The 19,282-nt window shown below is 37.5% G+C and overlaps 1 protein-coding gene across 2 annotated transcripts in view; it reads right to left on the reverse strand.

The window, feature by feature from the left end:
* Positions 1 to 238: 238 nt before the first annotated feature.
* The window catches only part of GOSR1 (golgi SNAP receptor complex member 1), a gene marked incomplete at its 5' end in the record, with an annotated part of 48,923 nt that continues 29,879 nt past the window's right edge, over positions 239 to 19,282 (reverse strand). For both annotated transcript variants that reach the window (XM_079724777.1, XM_079724776.1), the window contains 3 exons: positions 239 to 610; positions 4,728 to 4,810; positions 12,491 to 12,520. In XM_079724777.1, coding sequence (XP_079580903.1) covers positions 486 to 610; positions 4,728 to 4,810; positions 12,491 to 12,520 — 238 coding nt within the window. In that variant the 3' untranslated portion in view covers positions 239 to 485. The remainder of the gene's footprint in view (positions 611 to 4,727; positions 4,811 to 12,490; positions 12,521 to 19,282) is intronic.

Below are 19,282 nucleotides of genomic sequence, written 5' to 3' on the forward strand. Positions count from 1 at the left end.
ACAGATTATCAAGAAATGACTTGTGATTTCTCATCATGAGTGTAAAATAAAAGGACAAAAACTATTTTTTCACAACCCCATCTGGTGGCTGAAAGGAAAGCAGTCTTTGGATATAGAGAAACCTGGTTTTCTGAAGAATCCAGCTGTAAGACTGGGCTTGTCATCAGCCTTCAACACTTTCACAGAGGCACAGAAACTCTGTTTCTGATGGGTTTACTTACCTCTTCGGGAGACAAAAGCAACTGAAAACATTTATTATTATTTTTAAACTAAAAACAGAAGGAAACGTGTGTTAGAAAAGATAGCACAGAAAACCTGTGACTTCAGCTCAACCTGACCACGTCACAGAGTCCGTCACTATCAGTCTTGAATTAATCCTGCCGGTCAGGCTGATTATCAGGTCAGTCAACTTCTCCTTCCTACTCTTTCTTATTCCGATCAGGGTGTGAAAGTGGTGGCTGTCAAGAGTCCCTGGAGATGTCTCATCAATGGAAAGCATACAGCAGCAATAGGATGGTACAGACACCAATAACACCACCCAGGATGAGTGAGTCTCGCCGCTTCCTAAGGTTGATCCTCTGGATAAGGCTGTTCACAGCAGGAAAACGATCTTTGGGAAATCTTTATTAAGGTCATATTTGGAAGAAGCCTCTTCGGTGAAAACTCACAGGAATCACAAAAACAGAGATCAGTGGAGTCCAGAAACGATAAATGATGAGAAGAAATAGAGGGGAAGAAAGTCACACTGAGGGAGCTACAGCAAACACAAATGCCCTACTGCTCAAGGGCAAATTCAAGTCTCCTAGTAAACTGCAGTACACAAGAACCATGAAAAGAAAAAAATTAATAGTGAGAGAAGAAACAATGATGACTGCTACCATGTACTGAGGGATTGCTATCAGGGTGGGAGCCCGTGTGGTCGGGAGAGAGGAACCCTGCAGGGCACGGAGGTACAGGTGCAGCCAGCTACCACCACCACTATCCTGAGGTTCCCGTCTTTCCTTTTTTTCCTTCTCTCTCTCTCTCTCTCTCTCTCTCTCTCTCTCTCTCTTTCTTAAACCCCTTTTCTCAGGAGACTGGGAAGTTCTGCCAGAAAGGTTTTGAGGAATATGTGACCTTCTCCCCAAGGTAATAAGCCCCCTTGGATTCAGGTAATTAGTGGAAACAAACTCTTAAGTGTCTCTATAATCAAGCACTAGTTAATTATTAAAAATTTTTAATTTACTTTGCAGCAGTAGGCAGGATACCATAAGAAAGTGGGTTAAACTGCTCTGGCTGTCTTATTTGGGGAACATAAAAAAAGGAAAGAAAATTTTCAATTTTAGGAGTTTTATAGCAGTCACAACTGCATTTTACTTAGTATTGTAAAATATCTTCATATTTTACTTGTTGGTATGTTGCAATCAAAGCACAAGCTTCTGCATCCTACATTGTTTTGCATTTCTAGGACTGGTTTCTGCTACACACCTGCAGGTGCATCCTCTTTGTTAATAGAGGTATTGTATCAAGGTCAAGAAAAGCAACAACAAAATCACCTAGGTTACTAGAGAGCTGGAATAATCCCTACTCCCGGTGAATCCTCACTGCATTTTCCTGTAAATAAATGACTCTCAGCAGGGACTGTATTGTGTATTTATATACTCTACATATTGTATGCAGAGGTTATGTTTTTTTCTAATCTTGAATTTTCCTGTGTCTACTGAAGAGAACTTTACACACTGTAGGCATTAATGTGTTTTTCAAATTAATCAACAAAAAAAAGGGGACAATTTGCAGAAACAACTTTTAAAATGCAGAACAGAAAGCATGAAGTAATGTGCAAAAACTTATACAGTGTAAGGTACAAATCTCATTTAAAGCAAATGCTTAATCTTTTCTTGCTTGGTAAAAGAAGGGTCAACAATCCCGTGAGAGAAAGTAAGAAAACTTTTTGACATTAGGAAACCCTGTCTATAGTGGACATATTTCTATCTAGTTTATTACCTTTAGGGGAACCACCCCCCTCCTTCTATAATAATCCAGTTCAGTTCATGTAACAGGGTGAGGCTGACCTTGTCCTCTGAAATCAGGTGTACATACACGCTCAGGATTGGCCAGAGAGAATATTCCCTCCCCTTGGCCAATGGCTGGGTTAGGAATAGCTTGAGGTAACTCAAGCTAGGCAACCTCAGTCCTCTTGGGACATGTGCCAGAGCTGTCAGAAAAGACACCCTTTTTCCATGAGAATTTTTGAACTGGTAGGAGGTGACTCTTGTAGCCATCTCTATCAGCACGATGAGGAATCTGCCTGAGAATGAGGCCAACACACAAGAAAACAGAAATAAGAGATGGAGTAGGGGAACAGAGAGAAAAGGCAGATTCCTGATAATAAAATCTGAGCCCCTGCATCCAGCCATACCTTAAGCCAAATTCTACCCCTGAATTTTACAGATATATGAACAAATGAATTCCCTCCTTTTCCTCCTTAAGTCAGTATGAATTAGGTTTCTATTACTATCTCTCTATGGAGTCCTGACTAACTCACACCCATTTTATTTGATTTTTTTAAACGTAATTGTGGGAATGATTCTAATTTATGGTACTGATAAAATGAGATAATGTATGTAACAGTACTCTGTTAACTGTAGAGCCCTATATAAAATATAAATGATTTTGGAGGTGTGGTTTTATACTTAGGGTGACAAAGCAAAAACAAAATTCACCAAAAACTGGAAAATACCAACAGGCTTCACGATATTCCTTTCCTTAGGCAAATAAGGTATCAAACTAAAAGTGACCTTAAATAATCTAGAACCAGAAGATACTCAACTTTTGAAAATTAAAGGTCCTTTCCCCCTTAGTAATTGGGGGAGGAAACTTTTTTCTCTAAAAAGGCTTGACTTCTCAGAGTAAACAAAATGTTTTAGCTTAGCAGGCTTATCATTTTCCCTGCTGGGTTTCTCAGAAGTAGCAGTAATACTACTTTTTTTTTTTTTTTTTTTTTTTTTTAAAAACATCTTTATTGGAGTATAGTTGCTTTACAATGGTGTGTTAGTTTCTGCTTTATAACAAAGTGAATCAGCTATACATATACACACATCCCCATGTCTCCTCCCTCTTGCGTCTCCCTCCCACCTTCCCTATGCAGCCCTCTAGGTGGTCACAAAGCACCAAGCTGATCTCCCTGTGCTATGCGGCTGCTTCCCACTAGCTATCTATTTTACATTTGGTAGTGTATATATGTCAATGCCACTCCCTCACTTCGTCCCAGCTTACCTTTCCCCCTCCCCATGTCCTCAAGTCCATTCTCTACGTCTGCATCTTTATTCCTGTCCTACCCCTAGGTTCTTCAGAACCTTTTTTTTTTTTTTAGATTCCATATATGTATGTTAGCATATGGTATTTGTTTTTATCTTTCTGATTTACTTCACTCTGTATGACAGACTCTAGGTCCATTTACCTCACTACAAATAACTCAATTTCGTTTCTTTTTATGGCTGAGTAATATTCCATTGTATATATGTGCCACATCTTCTTTATCCATTCATCTGTCGATGGACACTTAGGTTGCTTCCATGTCCTGGCTATTGTAAATAGAGCTGCAATGAACACTGTATACCCAGAGTTCTTTCTAAAGAAGTATCACCCTTCAAAAATCCTATATTTTGATCTCCAGCAACTTGATGCTTTTATAGGCTCAACATGGATGAGGAGTTTAAGAGTTATACAATTCTAGTTTTGACATATATAATGGCTATATAAGATATTAACATTATATAAAGCTTGGTGAAGGGTGCATGAGACCCTCTGAACTATTTTTGTAATTTCTTGGAAGTCTTGAACTATTTCAAAATATAAAGTTATTTTTAAAATGGTCATACAACCAACTTTCACTTTGCTTTGGAATGTTGTATCTTTTGTTTTGAATGCCTCAGTTAGAGGTTCTAATTTTATTTTATTTTATTTTATTTTATTTTATTTTTTATTTTTTGCTTTATCACAAATTTAATCAGTTATATGTATACATATGTTCCCATATCCCCTCCCTTTTGCGTCTCCCTCCCACCCTCCCTATCCCACCCCTCCAGGCGGTCACAAAGCACCGAGCTGATCTCCCTGTGCTATGCGGCTGCTTCCCACTAGCTATCTACCTTACGTTTGGTAGTGTATATATGTCCATGCCGCAGAAGTAGCAGTAATACTACTTTAAATTGGGAAACTGAAGAATTAAAAAGGTAGAGGTCACAATAAACAAGCAGCAAATCTACCCTAGAGTTTAGCTTGTGCAAAATAAAACTACGCCACCAGCAGTGACAACTCATTTACATGTATGGCTGTCTACTTCCCTCCCTTTCTAAGCACGTACCACTGACTTATTCTCCAAACTGAATAAAGAAAGAAGAAAAAGCACATAATTTATGATGTTTAGGTAAAAATTGTGTACACTGTGGAGCTCTAACATGGATTCAAAAGCTTTTAAAATGTAAAATAATTCTGTGAATTTGAAAATTCACAAAATTATTTTCTAGATCTACTAGTATTAACCCTTTGGTGTGCAATCTTTTAGATATGGCATTAAACAGTATGATCTTTCAGGAGTGCAGGGCACATCATAATACAGAATTACTGATGGCCTCTACTGTTACTGATGATGGCAACCTATCCAGAAGAGGGGGAGAGTGGTGAAGCACATACACAGATTTTTTTCCCCCCCAAACCCCCAGATTTCAAGCTTTCAAAAAGGATACTGGCCAAAGTGTTCATTTTGCTCTGAATTGACTTCAACATTCCTCTCTGTGAAGTCATATTTTCTTTTGTTGCCATAGCAATGCTGCAAGGGAGGAAAAGAGAAGCTCAATAAACTGATGTTTCAAGATGATCCTGCATGCATCCATCATACCCTTAAAAGTGAACAGAAAACTAAGGTGAGCACATCACCTTTGAAAAGCACTGGGCAGGAACATGGGAAAAAAAAAATCACCTCCCAAGTCATCTTCCCATTGTCCTTTTTCTGAATGACCACTTCATCCCCAATGCTATCCTCTGATATTCTTTTGGACAAGGCAGTGGACTGTTTCCTGTGGGTTGCTTTTTTTCCCCCAAAGTAACAAATGAAATAAGACAACTGACAAATCACACATTACAAAGCTTCTTAAAATAGTTTTAAAAGGGGCCAGGTACTAAAATATCCTTAATCAGGAAAAACCCTTGAGAGGGAAGTAGGGAATTACAATTATAAAAATAGAACCAAAGGTGCAACATATCACAAAATATTTATATACAACCAGCCCTTAACTTATGGAAAGATTATGTTCTAGGGGCTTCCCTGGTGGTGCAGTGGTTGAGAATCTGCCTGCCAATGCAGAGGACACGGGTTTGATCCCTGGTCCAGGAAGATCCCACATGCCGCGGAGCAACTAAGCCCGTGAGCCACAACTACTGAGCCTGAGCTCTAGAGCCCGTGAGCCACACTACTGAGCTTGCGTGCCGCAACTACTGAAGCCCGTGCGCTTAGAGCCCGTGATCCGCAAAAGAAGCCACCGCAATGAGAAGCCCACGCACTACAACGAAGAGCAGCCCCCGCTCACTGCAACTAGAGAAAGCCCACGCACAGCAACGAAGACCCAACTCAGCCAAAAAATAAATAAATAAAATAAATAAATTTATTTAAAAAAAGAAATTATGTTCCAAAACTCTATTTGAGAACCAACCAAGTAGATTATAGGACACACATGCAACATTAAGCTGGTTTCCAAGCCAGGTGACAAAGGTCACAGATTCATTAAGCAAATGAGAAAGAAGGGAAGTCACTTTTTCACTCTTTGTAGAGTACAGTTGCTTTCATGTAACTACTTTGATGTGCTTTTTAAAGAAATCTCAGTTAATATCTTTTTGCTATCGCTGCCAGGATTATTAACTTTCAATAGTCTTATCTTCTTGGACATTAGTATCCTAGAGAGCAGGGTCAGTATACATTTTGATACACGTAACACACAGGGGAGCATTTTAGATACTGACATTATAAAAAGCAGTAGGAAATAGGAAGTTCTTCAGTAATTCTGAAAATATGTGAAACATTAAAAAAAACCGAAAAGCAACAGAAATGAAGATATTCTGGGAAGATGGTAGAGCACAAATTCTTGACCTTATCTCTGGCCCAATTTCCTCTATGGAAGAACACAAGACAAAGGCAGACATGCCGGGGAGGGTCCATCTGAGGTCCCAAGTTCTCCTGAGATCTCGAGGGAAGAAAGCCAGGGAGGGCTACACTCTCTCAAGCAAGGGAAGAACCAAAGAACTGATGGCAGGAAAGACTATATTTTTCTTCAAGCCTGGGGCAAAGATGTAGGTTTCACTGCATCTTGAGAAGCCCAGACAGTGGAAGGTAAGGGTCTGCATGCAAAGGGGCTGCACTGATGAACTGAACTGCTCTCAGTCCCTACAGCTGGGAAAGGCCTGCTACACACAGCCAGAGAGACCTATAAGCAGAGAGCTGACATCTACAAGCTGGTGTGACAATGAGCCCCTAAGAGGGAAAACTGCTGGGCCATCTACTGCCACCTGTATGTACCTGCTTTAGGGTCTCTAACAGCCTGACCTACCAGAGGGCTAACTGAACACATTTTTGGACAGGCCAAGACCAGGTATGCTACTGGAGGAAAATGCTAGAGGGAGTACTTGGAGCAAATGACAAATGAATCAACTGAAATTTCAAGATCTGAGAAGGCAAAGAAGAAACAAAGTGTGTAGGGAGATATATAAAAGGATAAGCATTGTTTGGGATAGTGAAAGACAAATGAAAAAATACTCCCCACCACCACCCCCTCCCCGCAAAACCTGGTAACAACATTGGAATGGTTTAGTAGATTATGGTATACCTGTACTATGAAATAATATTTGCTTATTAAAAGAATGAGTCAGAATTATTTCCATTAACCCGGAGGGATGTTTATGATATACTGAATGATTTAAGTGAGTCGCAGAATGTGTATAGTATTAGTCCTTTTTTATTTTAAGAAACACTCAAAACATCTTTGTGTATGTTTGTATGACAGTGAGAAAGGTATCAGAAAGATACATAACTGTCAGTTAATACAAGTTACTTCAGGGGGTAGGAACGGCGGGGCACCACCAGGAGACAAACTTTTTCTTTATACATTTTAGAATTATTTAAATTGTTATAGTAAGAACATTGTACTTTTATAATACATAAACATCTAATAAAGAAAATCAAAAAGAAAATTAGAGGAATTCCACCTGAGTGATTAAGAAATGTTAATAACATTATTAGCACCAAATTCCCTACTGTTATTCACCTCAGTACCACTATGAGTCAAGTAATGATTTATAAAGGTTTTCCCAGATCCTAGAAAATCTAAAGAGTTGAAGGGATCAGGTATATCGGAAGACAGAATGAAAATTTGTGGAAATTTGTAAAAGGAGTTGTCAGACCCCTAAATTACCTGCTCCAAACCATGCAGGCAGGTGACTGCCCTCAGTTCAGCAGAAAATCTAATCAAGAAGAGACCTACAGGGCCTCCCTGGTGGCGCAGTGGTTGAGAGTCCGCCTGCCGATGCAGGGGATACGGGTTCGTGCCCCGGTCTGGGAGGATCCCATATGCCGCGGAGCGGCTGGGCCCGTGAGCCATGGCTGCTGAGCCTGCGCATCCGGAGCCTGTGCTCCGCAACGGGAGAGGCCACAACAGTGAGAGGCCCGCATACCACAAAAAAAAAAAAAAAAAAAAAAAAAAAAAAAAAAAAAAGAAGAGACCTACAGATACTGACATTTTAAAGCCCCCAATGAAATAGCCAGGCCCCTTCCTGATCACCCACGGTGAAGCCTCCCACTCAACAAATCCTACCACCCACACACACAGAATGAGCATCCAATCACTAGATTTGGAGCCTCACCCTTAAATATGAACAAAGAGCCAAGGTTCACCAGACATTTGAGGAGAGCCTCTAACATAAAAGGCAGAGATCCAAACAAACCAACCAACAAACAGAAGAGTGATTCTGAGGAAACAGAGGCAATAAAGGAGGCTCATGAAACTCTAAAATCAAATTATATTTAATGCCCTCTGAGAGATAAAATATCACATCCATGAAACATACAAACATAAACGTGTGTGAGTGTGTGTGTGTGTGTGTGTGTCTCTATCCCTTTAGAGAGCTCGTGCAAATTACAAAAAGGAGAGTGGAAATAAAAACATAACAGAAGCATCAGAAGGAAAAATTGAGTAAACTTCCCAGAAAGTAGGAAAAAAAAAAAAAAGCAAGACAGAGAAAAGGTAAGAAAAGATCAAGAAAAGAGAGGGAAGTAAGAGGTAAAAACTATTAGGTATAAAATAAGCTACAAGGATATACTGCCCAACACAGGGAATATAGCCAATATTTTATAATAACTAATAAATGGAGTAAAACCTTTAAAAATTGTGAATCACTATATTGTACATGCATATCTTATATAGTATTATATAGCAACTATACTTCAATAAAAAGTAAGTTAAAAAAAAGGGGGGGGGACACTTCCCTGGCAGTCCAGTGGTTAAGACTCCACGCTGCCACTGCAGGAGGCGCAGGTTCGGTCCCTTGTTAGGGAGCTAAGATCCCACATGCCACATGGTGCGGCCTTACAAAAATAAAAAGGAACTAGGAAAAATGCATGTTGTGGTTCCACCATTCAGGAGTTGGTTACAGTAGGGCAGCTCCCTAGACCATCATGGACTTCCACTGCCCAAGATTATCCTTGGTCAAGAATAGGAACCCCATTTCTAATGTCCATAACCAGTGTTCTACAAGCAACCACCCTTCCCTTTACAGGGATTAACACTTACCCATATGGGCCTCTCACAACTTATTGATTTAAGTCATGGACAAGTTAGGTGATGGCACATACTAACCTGCTATGGTTAATATCATTCCACTTTTTCTAAATGCCCAATTACACATGTGTCTGCCTATATCTATGAATATGTTCATATTTTTTTATTATTTTTATACAGATACAGAGAGGCATAGAGAAAAATATCACCAGATTATTAACCAATCTAGTGGTTGTATTTTAGGTGAATTCTTTTTTTTCCCGTTTTATTTAGGTATATTTGACAAATATAAAGTGTATATTAAAAAAGAAAAAGGATCAAGAAGAAGGAGGGAAGAAAATGATAAACATAAGAAAATTTCTCAGATCTGAAGATAAGTTTCCAGACTGTAAGAGTCCACCAAATGCCTAAGTCAATGGACTAAAAAAGGTGCATGTCAAGCTCATATGGTGAGATTAAAAACAAACAAAAACATAAAGGAAAAGGGATGATCTTAAAAGCTTCCAGAGGAAAAAAAATGCTTAACAAATATAAAGGACCAGAAATTTTAATTGGCATTGGACTTAAAAAGCAGCACTGGAAACAATGCTTTCAAAAATTTCAAAATTATTTTCAACCTAGAATTCTATATCTTAGCTAAACAATGAATCAAGAATACGGGTAGAATAAAGACTTTTTTCCATGTGTAAAGTCCAAAAATCTTACCTCCTATTCTTTCTGAGGAAGCTACTAAAGAACATGGTCCAACATAATGAGGGAATAAATTAAGAAAGTTGAAGACTTTTTTTTTTAGAAATAAGTGATCCAATAGAGGAGGTCATTTTAGGATAATGGTGAAATGACATCTCAGGACCAGTACAGTGAATGCACCAGGTCTAGAGCAAAACCAGTCAAGATTAGAGCAGAAAGAGGCGGGCAATGTCAACTTTATAGCACACTGAATTTTAGATCCAAAAAGTAAAAAGATCACAAGAATAAGAGTCAAACTAACAAAATCCTTTGCACCATTAGTTCTTATTCATAATTTTTCAGGTTAAGTGTATATCTATGATAGAATATGATACATTTAAAATGTGGTTGTTTTATAATAAGTTTACTTCACCAGGTATTTTTAAATAGCTATTATGGCCTTGTAAAAAGTTACAATTCAAACCTGGGCTGAGATATCTGAGGCCAATCTCTGAATCATATATACCTCTGTTTTCTTAAACTGGGACTATCACCATCTCCTATACACTCTGACTCAAAAGTAGATAGGGAAAATTAAAAAATAATTTCCGCAAAGCACTTTGTGTTCCTTGGAGAACGGATATTATCATCATACATTGTTATTATCTTGTTGAATATGCATGATTTCCAGTACCACACAAAGTATACCTAGACATATTTTTCCCATCTTATTCCATCATCTGGAGTCAAGCTGAGTGAATCTAGGCTGTTGTTATTTCAACGGTCAAATATGCAGAGGCAAAACATAAGCTCCAAATAATATATAATGCTTTTAAAATGATAAACTATTGATGTGTTTACTGGAACTTCAACTTTTTCACCCGTTCTGTGAACTAAACTCAGACAGCTATTTTTTCAACAACAGACAATACTAGTTATACATTTAAAGCTTAAGAATACATTTACAAATATTAAAAATATTAGTTCTTTTCAATAAACTGGTGTCAGCTTATATTCATTTGTGTACATATTCTAAAAATATAGCTCTAAAAGGAAAAGGTAAAATTTTACATGTAGAATATGTAAAAATAATTATTTGACACTTAAATTTTATATTATCCATAAGTAATCATAACTAGCTTTATATTCAATAAAATTTCACTTGTGATACCTATCATACTTTGAAACAAAGTGAAATAGTGAAATAAAAGGCCTTCTAATTATGTGGTTTTTTGCTTTTTAACTAGCAAAATAATATCAGTGACTTGATAGTTCTCAAATGTTCCTATCTTAAGAGGTACTCCAAATTTTTATACTCATATCACCTGCCCTTAAAAAGGCCAGCTTGGAATCGAAAAGCTTAAGGCAGTCTGGTGCTAGAAGATAAGGTATAGAGGAAGAAATAAAAGGAAGAAAAAAAAGGAAAAGGGTTATAAGGAAACCTTAAGTAAAGAATCCTCTGCAAAATGTTACCCAACTTTATGTGCTGATGAAAGGGAAGGAGTCACAAGGGAGATATTTCAGTTGATAATTAGGCAATTTTGTGAAAACGTTGGTCAGATGGAAGACCCAGTGCATGCAATTCAAACAAAATTCCAAGATGTGATAACTGTGTATTATTATAAAAGATAATTTATTAAGATTATTAAATAATGATAGGATCCATTTAATAAAATAAGAATCCATGAGTCCATTTCAACATAAATATTTAGGATATGAACACTGAAATATTTAGAGGTAAAGAGGCAACATGTCCGCAACTTATTTTCAAGTAGTTCAGAAAAAAAATTGCAAAAAAGCAAATGTGGCAAAATGATAACATTTGGGGCATCTAGGTAAAAGGTATAAGGAAATTCTTTGTACCATTGGAACTTTTCTGAAATCCGAAATGAAATCAAAATAAAAAGTTTAAAAAAAGTATAAATAATAGAGCTGCCATTTTCAAATTACCTAGTATCAGCCAGCCATTGTATTAGGCATTTTACTCATATTATCTTTTATTTTCAAAACAATCTTCTAGTGTAGGTATTATCATCAATCCCATGTTTAAATTTAAACACATAAGAAAATGAAGATTCCAAGAAACTTATCCAAGACACAGATCTAATTAAGTAGCACAGCCAGGTTTCAAACCAAGTAACACTCCAAAGCTTGTCCTCTTTCTATAAGGTAGTAAATATAGTAGTGGTTTAGATAGAGCTCTTATTCTACAGTTAGAGACTCAGATTTGAGGATGTGAATCCTCCATACTATTTGTTAGTCATGTGACCGTGGGCAAATTACTTACCTTAACTTCTTTTTTGTTTTGGAGATAGTATCTAGTGATCAGTGCCTATCTCATGAGTTATTGCGGAGATTAAATAACATACAGCATGTAAAACACTTGAACACAATACCAAAGCCTATGGTAAGAATACAAATGTTTGTTGTTTTTCCCATGTACTTCGTTCTACCTTTCCTGAAAAACAGTGCTGTAGACACTGCTGAATTTTAAAGAACAGAGACCGTTCCTAGTTAACTTACTTTTTTACTGTCTTAAAATAGGTACTTAAAAATTCACCAAACCTAGAGAATTAAGCAGTTCAAACCAACATATTTCCCTTACCTTAAGCAAGAAACTAATGTTATTACAGATAATACTAATTACTACAGATTTTCTATAGCTGCTGTAACAGAAACCAAGTCTACATAAATGGTATACATAAGACATTTAACAAATCACATGTTCAAGACTGTTTTCATTAAAAAGTAAGAATAAAAAGACAGAGGCTGAAAATACTGAGTATGAATTAATCAGAAAAATTAACCAAGGTAAAACAGCTCAATTCTACTAATTCTGGAAACAAATGTTTTAGGCTTCAAATGTATTTTACAAGGGAAAGTCACAGTAAAAATACATTACCATGTAATTAAATTCTCATCTTTAAGGAGGATGAATTGATTTTAACTCTAGTTATAGAAATAACTTTATCTGTTCATTTATATGCAAACAAACAAAAACAAAACATTTTTCCTACCTTATTGTCTCTTCTATTAGACGATCTGAGCTGCAAATAAAAAGAAAATTCAAATTCTGGAATTATTAAACACACATTTAAAATTTGCACTTAATTTTTCTACATTTTACAGATAGATTACTGTTCCAACCATTTATGTAAAAAGAGCACCCAGACTTTTAAAAGCGTCTGGAGAAAATTCTGGACTCTGAAATTAATTAATCCACATATACAGTTTTCATCTTACTTTTGTTGGCTTAAATCTATTTCTTCCACAGAGATACTTGATTATTAAAGTCAGAACAGTTTTAATGACAGCACAAATAAATAGAACTTCTTTAGTTTAGATAGCTCCAAGTTGTCTATTCACAACTTAAGAATTACAACCAACTTGCTGAGAGACAGGATAGGCAAATATAGTTCTAATGCCTATAAGTAGTAATTATTCATATCTTAAAGTTCCTGCCTTTTTTTGAAAAACAAAATCATATCTCAGCTTGCCACACTTTAGAATTCAAGAATCTGAATAGGGACTCCCCTGTGGCACAGTGGTTAAGAATCTGCCTGCCAATGCAGGGGACACGGGTTTGATCCCTGGTCCGGGAAGATCTCACATGCCGCGGAGCAACTAATCCCTGAGCCACAACTACTGAGCCCGTGTGCCACAACTACTGAAGCCCGCGCGCCTAGAGCCTGTGCTTCGCAACAAGAGATGCCCCACAAAGAGAAGCCTGCGCACTGCGATGAAGAGTAGCCCCCGTGTGCCGCAACTAGAGAAAGCCCGTGCACAGCAACAATGACCCAATGCAGCCAAAAATAAATAAATAAATAAACGACCCCTCACTTATTAAAAAAAAAAAAGGAACCTGAATAAAGACACCAATGCACCTTTGATCTGTAAAATATTTGCCTTTATGCATCACACACTGGAAACAAAGAAACCCACCAAAAATCCATTTTAGGGAGGAATTTACAGGTAGCTAAATTTGGTAAAGGGGCAGCTTTATAGCAGAAAGTAAGAAAACAAACTCCCAGACATCTGTATCCATTTGGTACAGTGCATGGAACACAGCAGGGACTCAGATACTTGTATATTTGTTCCAACTACCTTTTTCCAAAAGGATTTCTAAGTCCATTCTATAAATTAATAAATTGAGGTTTTATTATAAAGTAGTGGACCAGGAAATCTAAGTTACTGTATGAATTAGGGAACAAAGATGAACTTTAAAAATGTCATAAATATCTTATATAAATGCTATGATTAAGAATTTCAAAAATTACAAAGACGGTGGAGGGATTAAGAGCCAGACTATGTGGCTTTCTGAATGTTGACTGCATCACCTATTAGCTGAATAAACTCCATTCATTAAAAGCATCCTGGGGCTTCCCTGGTGGCGCAGTGGTTGAGAGTCTGCCTGCTGATGCAGGGGACGTGGGTTCGTGCCCCAGTCCGGGAAGATCCCACATGCCACGGAGCGGCTAGGTCCGGGAGACATGGCCGCTGAACCTGAGCCTCCAGAGCCTGTGCTCCGTAACAGGAGAGGCCACAACAGTGAGAGGCCCGAGTACTGCAAAAACAACAACAAAAAAGCATCCTGGATAGTGTGGATACAATTCAGCAACAAAGTGGCTCCATAAAGACAGCATAATCTAGTTAAAATTGAATTTAAAATTACTCTCCTTTGGGGTATATAATATATAATCAAGTGGAATTATCTTTCTTAAACAAGTACTTCATAATAGCCCAGAGGCATTCCAAAGAGCCATCTACAGTCTATATTAAGCAACAAGTTTCTGTTTCTTTCAAGACCAATTTAAACTAGCTGAAAACAATGAGCTAAATTTCATCACCAATTATTGTACCAAGGAATCACTAAAGCCACACTTAGATAATAATTCTGTCTAAAAAATAACTCATTTCCCTAAATACACAAACTGCAAATGACACAAATTTCAAGCACATATTTTAAAGTAGTTTTAACCAACAAAATGTAAGAACTTGGGAAAACCACTTAGGTAACAACTAATTAGAATCTTCTTTTAAAAGAGTAGGTGAATAAGTAAATAATAAACAAGAAAGTAAATAATAAACAAGTAAGCAAGAAAACAATCAAGTGCATAACAAATAAAAATTTAAAACTGATCCCTTTGTAAACTGCAAAAAAATCTGATGAGGTTGTCACCAACCAATGAGATAATTTACATCAAGCACTGTGGTGAAGCAGTCTTTCACTCACAGTTAACCAGAGACCTGTGTCTTATTTATTTCTATATAATATCTTCTAAGACATGTTAACAATACAGTTAAGCTGTAGTAGGATACAAAAAGCTGTTTAAGCGCTATCAAAGTGTTATTTTACAGATAATATTTGGAAAATACCGAAAAACAAAGATGAATGTAGAAATCATTTGTAACCACTCTTCCATTAACACGCATATTGTGGCATATTTGTTTTTTGTCTGGGTAGACCAAGGAGTATCTGTACTTGCTTTTTTCATGGTTTATTTAGCAGAGAAATTTTGTTTTATAATCCCATGAAGTTACCTAGAGACAAAAAAGTTAAGCACCTGACAGACTCTGCCCATTTCAGTCAGGGAGAGAAAAAAGAGAAAGATAAAAGCTAAATTATTAGCAGTGAAATCAGAAAGTCACATTTTCTATTTTTAAAAAATCAGTAGACTTTTTAGAACAGTTTTAGGTTTGCAGAAATATTCAGCAAGAAGTACAGGGAGGGCTTCCCTGGTGGCGCAGTGGTTGAGAGTCCGCCTGCCGATGCAGGGGACACGGGTTCGTGCCCCGGTCTGGGAGGATCCCACATGCCGCGGAGCGGCTGGGCCCGTGAGCCATGGCCGCTGAGCCTGCGCGTCCGGAGCCTGTGCTCCACAGCGGGAGAGGCCACAACAGTGAGAGGCCTGCGTACCACAAAAAAAAAAAAAAAAAAAAAAAAAAGAAGTACAGGGAGCGCATATACCCATTCTCCCCCACCTATTAACATCTTTAGTGTGGTACATGTGTTACAACTGATGAACCAATATTGATACATTATTAACTAAAGTTCATAGTTTATATTAGGGTTTACTCTTTGCAGTTGTACAGGTCTATGGGGTTTACAAATGCATAATGTCATATATTCACCATTACAGTATCATACAGAATAGTTTCACAGCCCTAAATATCCCCTATTCTCCACTTATTCTTCTTCCTCCTCCCACCCTGAACCCCTGACAACAGCTGATCTTTCTACTGTCTATAGTTTTGACCTTTCCTGAATGTCATGTAGCTGGAATTATACAGTATCAAGTCTTTCTAGACTGGCTTCTTTTATACATTTAAGGTTCCTCCATATCTTTTGGGGGCTTGATAGCTTGTTTCTTGTATCACTGAATAATATTCCATTGAATGGATGTATCTACAGGTTGCTTATCCATTCACTTATTGAAGGACATCTTGGTTGCTTCCAACTTCTGGCAATTATGAGTAAAGCTGCTATAAACATTCATGTGCAGGTTTTTATTTACACCTATTTTCAATTCGTTTAGGTAAATACCTAGGACTGTGACTGCTAGATCATATGGTAAGACTATTTAGCTTTTTAAGAAAAACTGCCAAACTGGCTTCCAAATTGGCTGTATCACGTTATATTCCCACCAGCAATGAGAATTCCTGTTGCTCCACATCCTTCCTAGCATTTGGTGGTGTCAATGTTTTGGATTTTAGCCATTCTAATAGGTACATGGTGGTATCCAGTTGTTTTTGTTTTGTTTTGTTTTTTTGCGGTACGCGGGCCTCTCACTGTTGTGGTCTCTCCCGTTGCGGAGCACAGGCTCCGGACGCACAGGCTCAGCGGCCATGGCTCACGGGCCCAGCTGCTCCACGGCATGTGGGATCTTCCCAGACTGGGGCACGAATCCGTGTCCCCTGCATCGGCAGGCGGACTCTCAACCACTGCGCCACCAGGGAAGCCCTCCAGTTGTTTTAATTTGCAATTCTCTAATGACATATGATGTTGAGCACTTTTAATATGGTTCTTTGCCAGCTGCATACCTTCTCAGATGAAGTGTCTGTCAGACCTTTTGCCCACTTTTTAACTGTTGAGTTTTAAGAGTTCTTTGTATATTTTGGATAATAGTCCTTTATCAGATATGTGTTTTGCAAATATTTTTTTCCAGTCTGTAGCTGTCTTTTCATTCTCTTGATAGTGTCTTTGGAAGAGCAGAGGTTTTTCATTTTAATGAAGTCGATCTTATCAACTTTTTCTTTCATGGATGGTGTTTTTGGCATTGTAACTAAAAACTCATTGCCAAGCCCAATGTTACCTAGATTTTCTCCTATGTTATAAAACTTCTATGAGTTCTGTATTTTACATTTAGGTCTATGATCTGTTTTTTTTTTTTTGCAGTATGCGGGCCGCTCACTGTTGTGGCCTCTCCCGTTGCGGAGCACAGGCTCCGAACGCGCAGGCTCAGTGGCCATGGCTCACGGGCCCGGCCGCTCTGCGGCATGTGGGATACCCCCAGACTGGGGCACGAACCCGTGTCCCCTGCATCGGCAGGCAGACTCTCAACCACTGCGCCACCAGGGAAGCCCACACTGTTTTGATTACAAACAATATACAATAGGAAGTCAAGTTTAAATGAGGAGACAGTTTTTATTTCTCTTTTTCTCCCTCAAGTATTTTAATAAACATTTTTGTGCAAAAAAAAATTTTTTTTAATGTCAGCAAACTTGTTTAACTATAGCAGAAACAAAAAGCCTACGAGAAAATGTGAGGAATCACAGTTTCCATTTGTTGTTCTTTAGATAAATGGTATACAAGGATTAAAACCCTAAAAACCTACCTGAATTAAAAAGAATATGAAATATTAAGGAAACATTTTCTAATTTGTTTCTGAAACCTCTAAAAATTTCACTTGTATATCAATATAAACTAATCTGCTTATGTAAATAAAAATGGAAATATACTTTTCATCGTATGTGTATGTTTTTCTCTCACATATAACTCAGAAAACAGTTCTTTCATAAATATAATCATAGAAATTCAATAGTATAAGCAATCATGACATTCATGAAACTATAAAGAATAAAATGGCTAGTTGCTTTCTCTTACACCCTAGAACCTGAGTTTTATTAGTCAAGGCTCAAGCACTTGACTATATGAACTCAGCTCATGGAGTTGTCATAAGGCTCAAAAGCAATAGTGTAAACAAAAGTATTGTGTAAACTGTATAAGCCTACAGATACATGGCTCATGTAGATCAAGGCACTTTCATGCCTCATAGTCTCTCTCTTGTTCTGCATTCCCTTTCCTGATTTTCAACATAAACTGCTTTCATTTCAAAGTCCAGTTCAGAAGTCATATCCTTTGGGAAGCCTTTCCCATTCTATCTATACATCGGGCAGAACTAATACTTCTTTATACTATAATGTGTTTTCATAGCTCCTTGCTCTTCATCAATTCCTTCAAGATTATAACAAGCATTTAAGATATATCAGACATCATACTATGCACTGGAGGAAAAATATTTTAAATTTGTAAAGCTTACGAAGTTTTTCACATGTTATCTCATATATTTTAAAAAATATAATATTTTGGGGACTTCCCTGGCGGTCCAGTGGTTAAGACTTCACCTTCCAATGCAGGGGCTGTGGGTTCGAGCCCTGGTCAGGGAGCTAAGATCCCACAGGGCTCGTGGCCAAAAAACCAAAACATAAAACAGAAGTAATACTGTAACAAATTCAATAAAGACTTTAAAAATGGTCCACATCAAAAAAAATCTTTAAAGAAAAATAATAATATTTTTTAAAGTATATGAGATACTTTTAAAAATATAATATTTCACAGGATATCCTAATTACATGTTTATTATTTATCTAACTAGAATGAGTTCCCACAGGGTAGAGACGGAGTCTAATTTATCTTAAATTCCCTAGAGTCTAGTACAGTATCTAGCATACAGAAGACATTCCTTAAATGCTTGATAAATGAATGAATAAGTAAGTAAATGAGACACTTGTTGGATCAATAAAATACCAATCAGAGTTAACACTGAAATCATCCTTATAAATTTCCACAGAGGACAAGGAGGATATAAGTGTTATATTATACAAACATATTAGGGTAGAGAAAATTCCTCACTATTGCAGAGCACCTCCAACTTAAGTTTTACTGTTTAACAAAGCCACAGACCAACTGAAGGTGAATTTGATTTTACTAGAGCTCCAAGTGAAAAGGAGTTCTATATAAAAGCTCCTAACGAGAACATTCTGCTTTGTTAAAGTAGACATTTATCAAATGAATATAAAAATAAACAAAATGTTGCTCAGGGTACTGTTAATTTGCTTTGTCATCTATTTCAATATGGCAGACAAGTGTACCACCTGAGACAATGGAGCTTTGATATGTAATTTAAAAATACCCCAGGAGGGCTTCCCTGGTGGCACAGTGGTTGAGAGTCCGCCTGATGATGCAGGGGACACGGGTTTGTGCCCCGGTCCGGGAAGATCCCACATGCCGCGGAGCGGCTGGGCCCGTGAGCCATGGCTGCTGAGCCTACGCGTCTGGAGCCTGTGCTCCGCAATGCGAGAAGCCACAATCGTGAGAGGCCCGCGTACCGGGAAAAAAAAAAAAGAAAGCTAATGTTAATCTTGAATGCCAAGAGTCTACTATATTGCTCCATTCACAGATGTTATAATCTGACCATTATTTAATTGACTTGTATGGTATTTATTAAATAATATATATAAACTATGTATACCAAAAACTTTTGGGAGAAAACCACTCCATCAAAAGGTCACTAAATTATGGTGATCAT

The sequence above is a fragment of the Hyperoodon ampullatus genome (genome assembly GCF_949752795.1).
Source record: "Hyperoodon ampullatus genome assembly, chromosome: 19".
NCBI lineage: Eukaryota > Metazoa > Chordata > Mammalia > Artiodactyla > Ziphiidae > Hyperoodon > Hyperoodon ampullatus.